General features: G+C 38.3%; 1 protein-coding gene across 2 annotated transcripts; it reads right to left on the bottom strand.

Moving 5' to 3' along the window:
• Positions 1-2,455: 2,455 nt before the first annotated feature.
• Positions 2,456-11,328, bottom strand: ndc80 (NDC80 kinetochore complex component). Of its 2 annotated transcripts, none has more exons than XM_085180501.1 (17): positions 11,194-11,328; positions 10,635-10,733; positions 10,198-10,281; positions 9,726-9,852; positions 9,360-9,532; positions 9,100-9,202; positions 8,864-8,950; positions 8,568-8,661; positions 7,976-8,076; positions 7,734-7,878; positions 7,215-7,420; positions 6,820-6,969; positions 6,576-6,665; positions 6,369-6,461; positions 5,984-6,114; positions 4,220-4,322; positions 2,456-2,924 (listed from the first exon to the last, which is right to left on the bottom strand). In XM_085180501.1, exons 1-17 carry the CDS (start codon positions 11,199-11,201, stop codon positions 2,796-2,798), a joined length of 1,923 nt encoding a protein of 640 aa, XP_085036627.1. In that variant the 5' UTR covers positions 11,202-11,328; the 3' UTR covers positions 2,456-2,795. The 2 variants fall into 2 exon arrangements, with proteins under 2 accessions (XP_085036627.1, XP_085036626.1); XM_085180500.1 differs by lacking the exon at positions 11,194-11,328 and adding an exon at positions 10,885-10,925.
• Between the last annotated feature and the right edge of the window lie 815 nt (positions 11,329-12,143).

The following is a 12,143-nucleotide window of genomic DNA, read 5'->3' as shown; positions in this document are numbered from 1 at the left end:
CTGTAAAATGGCTTTTATGGATGCCACCTGTCCGTATGGGATCAGATAAACACGCCGAGGCCTTTCATGTTTAGTTGAATTAAGCCTCTGTGGCTGTTAACTTTCTCTCCGCTACCTCGCCCCACCCAACACACACACACACGCTCAGTTTGGGATTGTTTCTGCAAGCAGTGGAAGTTATCCATCACATTTTTCATTCCCTCTCTCCATGGAGCCCCTCACAATCACCTCATCTCTCCTTATCACATCTGCCAAAACATTTCTCTCACGCTTGCTGTGCTGAAGGTTTTCAAACGTTCCCTTCTACGAAAACCCCACCTCTGACTTTACTGTATTGACACGATGTGGAGTTTCAGGGTTCGGCGTCACCCCAAATTCCGTGGATGATACTTCAGACATCTGTGCTGTTAAAGGGTGGCAAATTTTTTGGGCGATTGCAACAAACCACTGTTTTAATTTCTGATTTTTTTTTGCAGATATTTGATAAATTGGTTAAGCTATAATAACTATACTGCAAGGATGTGCAAAACCTAGATGTAAAAGAAAAGCAGGAAACCATTATATCTTAAAGGCTAAAGCTTTTTTTTTTTTTTAACTCAAACAATTGAAAAACATATGATATTGAATTAACCAGCTGGTTTAATGAACTAACCATCACTCAGATTTAGAGCAACATGTCCAAAAGTAACACACACAGATGTGTGTGTGCTACACCTTTTTTCAGCAGCTACAGAACCATTAAAGCAAAGAAAGAAACCCTAAAGTCAGATTTAACTGCTTTGTTTTTTTGCTGCAATTAAACAATCTCTTAATTTTGGTGCTTGTAATCATTCACTTTTTTTACAGTTTTTTTAGTTAGTTAGTTTTTCACTAAGACACCCACAAACCAGGAACAACACATGCAGCTTCGGTTTCACAACAACATGAGAGAACTGGAAAAAGATGTGCTTGTGTGAAATCATAAATCAACACCACCATGTGCAGCAAGGGAGAGTGAATCAGAAAAACAGACATCTTTATTTTAGAAGGATCCTTTGAGTCTGTAAACGCTAAAGCTTTGAGACAGTTTGACAAATCCTGGATCGCGAGCGATATTACACCATAGAAAAAGATTTAAAGCTCCTCAGAATGTGTTTTCAAAACCTAAAGTAAACCAGAATCGCAGTTTGAAGTATGCAGATTGCCACAGGGTATCTGGATTCAATATCTGGACTAAGTATCGATGCAAAAAAATAAAAAGTAATATTTGGATGCCAAGTATGTAGTTAATTGGAAACAGGTACATTAAGCTATGCTGACCATTTCTGGAGAAAGCAGTGAGAGATACGTACCACTTCCTGTTTGTGTCCTCACTGCCAACTTTGCTTCAGCATATGCAATAAATGCTTCTGCCAGAAGAGCAGAAAATGTTCACTTCAGAAACAAACGTTTCATTTACTAATGATCCAGTCAGTTTTATGGGCTTTGGCTGATAATGTGGAACCTAAATACATTAATGTGCTCGGTAAAAAATAGAATAAATGAGTCTGACACAAATGGAAACTATTTCTGATGTTTGTCCATTAAGTAATTATTTCTGGACCCGATATCTGACTGGAAATTCACAGCTTTAAAAGGTTTGTAAAATAGAAATGCATCCAAATAAACAGAGTATGCATGCTCATTTCCTTATCTTATCCATATTGATTAACCAAAAAATCAATAAAGACTTAACATTACTTAGATTTGGTAGTATTGAAGAAATTGCCTTTACACAAAGACAGAGAGAACGCAACAATAAAAATCTGCTGTCAGTGTTTCTGAAGTTCACTAGAATATGGAGGTAATAAATTCAGTTTTTCCACCATTATATAAAATCATCATTGTTTTAGTGAGAAGCAACTTGAAACTTTTGAGCAGCTGGTGGTGTGTGCTGCCATCTAGTGGCTTCAATACAACATAACAGTTCTGAGGTACATGATCGCAATGAGGGATAAAATTCTACATGTCGATTACAGATTCAGCACAGGACAAGCGCTACATTTCTTTTCAATTTTCATCTTTTATTATATGAAATATAACTTAAGAGCTAAAAGTTTATTTGCAGTATCGCAAATCTATGTAACCCCCCCTTCCCCATCCCAACTATTTAAAAATGTCAATTGTTATTTTAGTTGCTGCTCTGTAGTTTCAGCAGGAATGCATTCACAGATCATCACATCTCTTCTTGGGCAACAACTTTGTTGTGGGACTCAAGCAGGTTGTCTTTGATAAATTATAGCCAATCATAACACAGGACATTATCTCAATGTGCGAGACCGGAAACAACGCGATGCAGTCACACATGAAGTGAGACAGCTGGTTAGTTTGGAAAGCTGATCAGGCTGTGTTACAAATGAGATGGAAGACATGTTTCTCCTTTTTTCTCCTACGATAATAATCTAAAAATACTCAATTTAAAAAAAAAAACATCAAACAAACAAACTACAATAATAAAAAAAAGGTTAAGGGTTTCAATTAAGCTTTACTGTGTACATTTATATAGAAAGACAGAACACACAATCATATGGAAATACACAAACATGGACAACTACTGAAAAAAAAAAAAAACAATAACTTGGAATCTTTTTTAATCATTCAGATTTGTAAAAATGTGTTAACCCATTTAATATTCTTTCAAAGTTTGTCAAGTCCACATGAATAACTCAATTTCTCTGTTGTCTTAAGATCTGAACACTTTGAAAATACAAATAACAGGAAATCCAAACACTTATAATCATCTGAAATCATCTCTGCTTGCCATCTTCATGCCACATTTATACATTTTTTGCCTTGGACATGAAGTCCTTAAGAGTTTCCTGGAGCTTATGAACGGCAGCCTCATCTTCTTCAACAGCCTTGGAGCAGATCCGCTGCACTCTGCTGTGCAGATCCTCCAGGCATTTCTGTTGTAGAGGAAGCACAGGAGACAGCGATGAGGGTACAAAGTAATATGCAGCATAATCATGCTGCGTTTTTACAGATTCACATTAAGGCCTCAGCCATACAGGCCTAGAAACTGGTCGGCGACCCTGGCAACCCCCCATTGCCATAGAAAAATCTGTTTTCGACGATGCCTGCAAGTGGCCATTTCCAGAAATTGGTTGCAAAGAAGGTGCTGCACTACAAACCTGCTTTTTCCCAGTGGATTGCTGTGACTGCCTGTAGTTTGCATGGAAGATGCTAATTTATACACAAAAGCTTATTTACGCTCCAAGCTATAATAAAACCTAAAAAAAAGTGATGCAAACTGAAAAATGAAGAATTTAATCTTCAAAGCAAAAGTTGTGCATTACAGCTGAAAGCAACACATTTCTCGATGTGCAGCTTCTTCTACATTCACCATTACCAGTTTGCACTTTTCAGTTTCATTACAAGTTGGCGAATAATTTAAGTGTTTCCACACAAGTCAGCATTTTCTGCTGAGTACCAGGGGGTCACTGCCAGATCTCTAGGCTTGTGTGACTTGGACTTGGGACAGCCATTAAACTCCAGCAATCACTGGCAACCTGCTATGGAACACACATTTTCCCTTTCTAGCCACATGTTGCCAGATGTTCACTGACTGGTCTCTCTAGAATTGTGTGACTGGGGTCTACAGCTTTAGACTTCTGCCAGAAATGCACATCCTAACTTTCGTGGTAACCGGAAACTTATATACCCACACCTAAACCTTCCACACCATTGCAGGGGTTGAGGTATGCGTTGACCCAACATGTAGTTGCATTTTTCAGGAGGTGCACATCAGGTTATGTAGCAGGCTGCAGAGTAGGACTAAAATGGGGTTCCAGTTATGCCGCAAGTTACGATGTAGATCTGATGCAGAAGTATAATTCACGTGTAAGATATAAAAGTATTACAAAAATACAAATTCAGAAACACAGATTTAGATAGTTCAGTTATTCTATACAGATTCTTTGTAGTTGTACAAATTTATTCTTATGCATTTAGTACAAATCAAATTGAAGTTCAGTATTAGTATTATCCATTGTTATAAATGTAAGGCACAAACACTTCAAGTATAATCTAATCTGTCCTATAGCTGTGATTTTTCTGGGGAAGAACGGCAGGGAAACCTAAAATCATAGTGCTTTTGCCTTTTACTTTGATGTAAAAGGAATGTTTTGTACCGTCAGAAACTCACAGCTTTGTGTAAATTTAAGCTCATGTCCTGAGACAAAGAAAGCTGTAGGAACGATACCTCTGTAATTGACAAGTGGTTGGCAGCTGTGGTAAAAACAGACGCCAGGTTGTTAGCGACTGTTCGCCTCTCCTCATTGCTCTCCTGCAGCACGAGGTGGTACCTTGTGACAGAAACAAGTCTTAAATCTCATCAACTGGAATAAACAGACACATTATTCACAATAAAGTTCACATTTGTTTCATTAAATGATGATGATGAATCTGTATATACAGGACTACTTGTGATGATTTTGAATATATAGAGATTGAAAATGTGACGTCATTCAGGGGTAAAACAGCAAAGGATTCTGGGAACGAGTGGCAAGCGGTACTAGCGCACGCAGGCTTTCACATGAAAACAGTCACCCAGCCATAAAAAGAAACACATAAAATGGCAAGAAGCTGTTGTATTATTAACTGCAATAGCCGGTCGCATGACAGCCACAGGAAGCCGACGGGTAAAGAGATTGGTTGTTATCGGATTACGTTGTGGAAGAGAAATTGTTTAAGCCATGTTTCCGAAGTAACAAAGAGCCGACGGATGGCCTGGATTTCAGCCATTCGAAGACCAAATATAACATCCCAGAACACTCCAGCTCACATGTTAGTCTGCTCCAAGCATTTCCACAAAGGTCAGTCTTCTGTTGTAGTTATTACGCAATTTATCATAACATAATTGTAGATGTCGGTTACAAATAAGTCTCATATTGATTTGAATTGAATTCGTTGCGCTATGCTGCTTTGTTTACTGTGGCTTTGCGGGCTAATGTTTGTTGTGTTTTGTAGGAAAACCAGCCTACAAAATGCTGGAATGCGATCCAGACTGGGCCCCCTCTATCAACCTGGGTCATACCGAGTGTAAAGCTGCTACCACAGCGAGATTTGATCGGTTAAGAGAGAGAGAGCGATATCAAAACAGCCACGAAAAGTCCCGCATATATGTGCCGAAGGGTTGTATTGAAGCAATCAAGTGATAAATAACTGTTTTCCGGTATGTTGTTTTGCAATGTTTGTTTGTTTGTTTTTTTGCATTGTTGATTTGGGTTTTTTTTTACCAAAGCAGCTAATGGAATACAATTTTGCCTCTTTCTTATAAGATTCTATAATATAATGAAACAATAATGCCAGTTATAAATAAAGACAATAAATTGAATGAATTACGAAACACTCATTTTATTTTTATTAGATCTGAAAATGTTGTGTAATACTACAACCTGAAATGATAAATAGATTGCATTTGCCTGTACATGAGATAAAGGGGAAAAAAATTAACAACAGCTGTGAAATGGAATAGTCCGAATCACCAAAGTAAACTGGACCTGGGCTTGTTGCAGGGATCTGAAGTTACTAAACATTTTGTGAGTGTATGCACTAAAACTTAGGACCATATAATAATAAATATGTGCGTGATGAAAGTTGGGCAGCACGCTAACGTCCTTACTCCACTCTGTATGCTCGTATGGGTCTGACCCTTTCCCTCCTTTGATTTTTTCCTCACACTTTTTTTTTGCCTTTTCGTCAAGTTTGTCTTTGTACGGACCTGCCGTGTTCTCCATCGTTTTGTACATAACTGTTTTGGGGCCAAATAAAATGCAAGTAGGGATTAAAACCGCAGAATTAATGATTACCGGTGCTGGAAATACTAGCGCTTGATGCAGTGTTTTGATTTTGTTGCCACGGGTACCCACAAAGCAATGCGCGAAAGTCACGTGGTCTGTCAATCTCTATAGCAAGAAGAATCTTGAAGAAATGGAAATATGGTACATATATTGTTGTTGCTTACTGTTGCTGTGCTGCTTTCAGCTGCTGCACAGACTCGTCATAACCATAATTAACTTTCTTCTCAAGAAGTTTACGGTGGTTTTCCACAGACTCCATCTCTGCCGCCCACTCCTGTTCCTCTCGGGCCAGCTCCTATACAAACATACAACATGGCAACATGTTTATGAAAAACTATTGTGCATTTTCTTCTTAGGTTGTTGCCCAGGAGAAGAAAAAATATTTCCTCCCTCTCCTAGGAGAAAGTGTCTTTTTTCCACTATGAATGGGTTTATTAGTTTGAAGCGTTGATAGCTCTTTGGGAGTTACAAAGCTATATGTTATTAACGTGGGTATAATTTTGTTCAGTGGAAACTTTCACTGTCGTGTTGCAGAATACGGGACAATACCTGCTTTTCTCCCTCCAATCGTTCGTCTAGCTTGCGGATCTGCTCTCTCAGCTGCTTCAGATCATTGGTCTTATCCGTGATGATAGAATTTACCTAACAGACAAAAATAACACAAATTATAAATGCTGCTATGCAAACAGGTTAATATGTGACTACTTCACAAATACCAGAAACAGATATGATACAGCACTATCAAATTTTTGTTACCTGTTCACAAGACTCCTCCAAACTGAGTTTCATGTTGGTTAATCGACTGTTCTCCTCCTCAACATCTCCAACCAACTTTCTTAGTTGCATCTGATCAGAACAATTACACAGAAACACCATCATGTAAAGCTACAACCTGAATATGGAAGTATATTTAATTAGTGGGAAGTAAGTTGTGTCTGGTGAATTTCTTAAGATTTGCTCTTGTAAAAAGCTGCGTAAACAGAATATTAACTGGAGTCACCTGTATCTGTGTTTTACACTGAACCATGCTGCCGGCTACGCATTCAAAAGGCCGGATCTCGAAATCGTGACCACAGGCGTTCTCTGCAGAAATTGGTATCAGCTTCAGTTTACGTGCCAGCTTGTGGTACTCTGCCAGCTTCAACTCTGCCTGGAACACAGAGGATTGGTGTTGATGGAAAAAAAGGGAGAAAAAAGTAAAAACCACAGATACTGTTTTTAAAATGATGATGAATGTTTGATGTCAACAGTGTACCCAGACTATAAAACGGGTAGAACACTGACACAGATGCACTGAATAATATTTTCCTAAAATGTAAACATTTACTCAAAACCAGCTAACCAAACAGGACTACAGCTGCCCCTCTTTGCACATATACAAGATGTAAATAGTACCTTCTCTTTCACTTTGGCCAGTGCAATCTCTTCATTCCACTTATGCTGCTCAGCGTTCTCCAGAGACTTGGTGAGACTGGAGATGGTCTGCTGAAGTTCCCTCTTCTCTCTGTTAATCCTCTCAACATCAGCTGGAGTAAACTTCTGATTTTGCAGGAGGTGCTGCAGTTCATTCCTCTCATGTTTCAGAGTTTCCAGGTGGCTGACTAAAAACAATAACCAAAATTTTTTCACTATATGTTTAATATTCAGGAGTCAGTTACTCCCACTGACCACACCACTCTTATCTTACCTTCAATAACCATCTACCACTTTGAACCTGAATACTGTGCAGTGTTTGCTTAATTTAAGTAACTCTAAAGACAAACATTGTTAAACAGTCTTTGCTTACTTTAAGTAACTCTAAAGACAAACATTGTTAAGTTGACTAATCCAGATATAATCGCATAATCACAGAATCCAGTGCTTTCTGCCAAAGACGTGGCTTGCTAACATGGTTAGATCAAATGTGTTATTTACCAGAAGTCTCCAGCTCAGCATTCAGTTCTGAGTCTTTTTTCTCCAGGTTGTCTTTAAAAGAGTCCAAGCTGGCACGATAGCTCTGGAGTTTCTTGAGATCTGCCTGCAGCTTCATCTTTTCCATCCTCTTCGTCATCAGACGGTCCTGCTCAGGAGGAGACAGAACACGTCAACACAACTGGGTACACAATTCATTCCAGCCTAAAGACAAAATACAGGGAAAAAAAGAAAACAATTATTACAGTCTGACTCTCCTTCTCCAGTTTTTCAACCTCATCAGTAAGGATTCTGTGTTTCTCCTCCATCGTGGCCAGCAGGGCCTCGTCAACGTTGTAAAGCTTCTCTGTGAACACAAGTAAACACTATCATCGTTAAAAGCCTTTCAGACAGCACTTGGTGCAGTGCATTAAAGGAATAACAGGAAAATTAAATCAGACACAGTTTTTGCCTTTTTGTAGGTGCAGTCTAGACAAATGTCACTGAATTAAGAATACCACTTGGGTTAACAGGAAAATCAAGGCCAAATGCTTAGCTAACCTGAGTACTCATGTCCCCCAAGGCCAAATATATTGTTGTGAAGTTTAAAGAAGATCCATAAAGAGTGGTTAATATAACATTTTTACCAATTTTCACATCATTTAGTGTGACCTTTATCCAATTTTCACTCAAATAAAAGAGCTCAAGCTATTATTGGTATCGACAAAATCTAAAAATAATATCTTGACGACTGTGGACACCAGACTGCTAAAAAACAGACAGAAAAACAACCACAGACAATTACATATTCCCTCCTTTTGTATGGAGAATAATTTTACACAGAGATGTTGTTCTTACTTAGTTTAATGAGGAATGCTTCATCTTCTTCCTCAAATGTGTCATCACCTTGCATGAACTTGGAATATGTCTCAGCTGTGTAGTCCAGGAAGAGCTACATATGAAGAAAGAAGATTAAGACAAACTTACAATATAATAATCACACTAGCTTTGCTGAACAACACAGACACGACACATGATTGGCTACAAAATGTAGAGTGCCAGTAACTATATAAAGTGGGCTTACACCACTGTCTTAACCTGTCAGTATACATGATTTTATTTTTCATAGTTTTCACACTGTAAAGTTCCTGTACCTTGTTGAACTCAGCACCTTCTTCAATATTTTCGCCTTCATTGAAGTCACTGAACAGCAGCTCCTGTTTGCTCAAACTCCAGTTTATCTGATGCAGAAACACATTAAAAATAAAGAAAACACGCTGACCTTTAGCTTCCACATTTTCTTGCGGGGCATTTTTATTTTTAGTGCATGTGAACTTTGTTTTAAACAATAACGGTCCAATGTACTTGAAGATTTAATGTCATTTCTCACCTTGACATTATCAATAAGCCACATGAGAGCCCCCAGAGCCTGAGGCCAGGTATGGGGAGCTCCAACAGAATACATGGAACACTTTGAGAGAACGAATGGGTACCTTAAACAAGATGCCAAAACAGAGCAAGTCAGGAAAGTTTCTTAAACTACAGAAAATGAGACAAGATATTTCATAATATATCCTTTAACTATTTCTTTTAAGTGCGGGGAGGGGGTTTAACAACAACAACAACAGCTGTGAACACTACACATTTTACCCCAAGGTTTTAAAGAGAGCAGGAACCTCCTCTTCAACTTTTGAGTTTGGCATCTCAAAGGTTGGGTCTAGCTGGCAGTAGATGAATTCAAACATCTTCACAAACTCCTTGGTGGATGGAGACTGGAGGGTCTTGGATGACAAAGTGCCCGGGTAACCCTGCTCTGTCAAGAACTAGATCATATGAAAGAAATACACTGTTAAAATACAAACTAAAATTTATTCTGCAATCATTTAAGACCCCTTGTGTGGTAAATGTATCCATCAGAGATGTGGTAAAAATGCTAAGCAGGTAAATGAAATAAGGTGTATGTTGCAGTCCCTTATTTCAAGGTCCACCTTACACAGACACAGTTTATGTTTTTACCTCGTGCAGCTGCCTGATGCATTGCTGAACATAAGACTTATCGTGTAGAGGTCGAGCATCTTTTATCTTCTCAGTTCCTCCAAACCCCGACATGGTGCTGTTGCGAGGCATGCCGACTCCACTAGTTCTGTTAAAATGTCAAAGAACAGTTTTATTTTTTAATTTACAAAGAGAGCTACAATATATTCACACTTAAATCAAGGCATTGCAGAGAATTGTTGTTTTGTTTTTTTTTTAAAGAAAAAGCGTAAATATATTTTTTTAAATTTAAGATATGTCAAAGTAATTTTACCCTGAGTGGGTTAATTAACTTATTCCACTTTTTACTTGTTTCAGGAACGTTTGTAATCTTCATTTTATTTTCAAATTTCTAATATCTAAGCTAATATCTAAGCCCAATCACCTGAGGATTTTACAAAAGTAGTCATTTTGTAGTAACAGTGTAACCGAGTTTTGGAAAATTCAGACATACCTCGGACCAAAGAAACTGGTCCGTCTTTCAGAGGTCCCAGACTGCGGTTTTGGTATGTTGAGCTTTCCAAATGAAGGCTGTTTACTGTGAAAAAAGAAAAAAAAACTTTAAAAACTTGAATGATTAATTTGCTGATACCTAGTGAGCCATCTTTCTTCATGAGTTAATAAATATAACTTCCCCATCCCTGCTTTACCCCATGTATACAATATCATATCATATAAGATTACCCAAACCAATAAGTCCCAGTCTGTCACAACGCATTTCTAAACAGACTGTGTGGTCCAAATTAAGCTATGTTAATTTATTGTTGTGGAGACAACCCCTTATTAAAAGCATTGGGTTACAACAATCAGCTGTTTATCAAATAGATGAGTGAACTAAGTAGTGTAATTGTAGAGCTGAATTTATTACAGGTCAAGTTTCTTTAAACAAACCTCTGAGGCGTCGTGTACATCAAGCTCATCCTGTTGCTGTCTTGCACTCGCAGCGACTGCTCCGATGGTCTGCTCCCTTTGACTCGACTCAGCCTTACACTGGAGAAAGTATCACAAAATGGGAAAATGTTTTATGAAAGACACTCTAGGGATTTACAACTGTTCGCCGAGTACACAACACTGCCCATTAAGGAGAGGATGTTGGCCACATTTGTAAATGAATGACAACTCTTCGTTAGGGTTGACATACACTTCAGGAACGTAATGAAGTAGCATTGTTTGCTAACTAGCGCCGTAACTTCTGTAATATTTCAGAGACTCGAAGTTCACTAGACCTAACCCAATACCACGAATAAGTCGTGTTTTACTCGATAAATAGTATTATAGTTGTGAACATTGTTGAATTAACAGCTGCGACAACGTTTAAACTAACGGTCGCTAACGTCCGCAAACAATGACAGCAAATGAATTTGAACTTCGTTAGCTTAGGTGACCAGAAACATTATATTTTGTCATAATGTTGTTTGGCACTTATTTTCTTGGCCAAAGTTTAACTTACCGCTCCATTTTTTGTCAGTTGTGTTTACAAAATGAACAAAACTTCCGAGCAGATTTGCCCACCCCGCCAAAAAAACATACAAATACTGGAGGGTGGTGACATCACAGCAGTACGGAGAGCCATTTAGTCCAAGAATGTCCCGCTCGGATTGATGCCGCGTCTACGGATTCGATCGGATTCGGGAACTCCAGGCCTGTCCTGCAGGTTTTAGATATTTTAGATGTAGACACGCTCAAGGTGACATGCTATAGTTGAAAGTAAGCATAAGAATGGGAAAGAAAGGTGCTTTAAGTGACTCTGAACGGCATGATTAATAGTGCCAGAAAGAGTGCTCCGTGTTTCAGAAACAGCTGATCTGCTGGGATTTTCCCGCAAAACCATCTGTAGGGTTTGCAGAGAATGATCCAAAAAAGAGAAAATATCCAGTGAGCAGCAGAGAAAATGCCTAGTTCATTTCAGGTCAAAGAATGGCCAGACTGCTTCGGCATGATAGGAAGGCAACAGTAACTCATTGCCTCGTTACCAGAAATGTATGCAGAAGAGCAACTTTACCAAGAAGCCACACAAAAACCGGGTGTTGTGCCAAAAAGTGATTGTCTGCCAAAAACTGATTTCCAATGTTTCCGTGTATTTTTTCTGTGTAATATCTTTACGTATGTTCGTAAATACACTTCGATGAACAGGGTTTACAAAGGGGTTATATAGAGAATTAAAAAATTATCCGTTTTTCAAGTATCTTTACAACTCTGTGTTATTGCACTTACATTATAACCAATCCGGTCCTTTATCCCCACTTTAAATATTTTTACAGAACTATTGTAATATTTGCTGCCATTTCTTCTCCTCTTGGCCCACTTACTCTTACAAAAGACATTTTTAATGTTAATGAGATTTTTTTTTTACTGCATAAATAAAGGTTATATAAAAGTCACTGCCAAAAACTGATTGCG

This window comes from Neolamprologus multifasciatus, chromosome 12 (assembly GCF_963576455.1).
Source record: "Neolamprologus multifasciatus chromosome 12, fNeoMul1.2, whole genome shotgun sequence".
In the NCBI taxonomy this organism is placed as follows: Eukaryota; Metazoa; Chordata; class Actinopteri; order Cichliformes; family Cichlidae; genus Neolamprologus; species Neolamprologus multifasciatus.
Note: the sequence above shows the minus strand (reverse complement) of the source record. Positions and strands in the feature narration are given on the sequence as shown.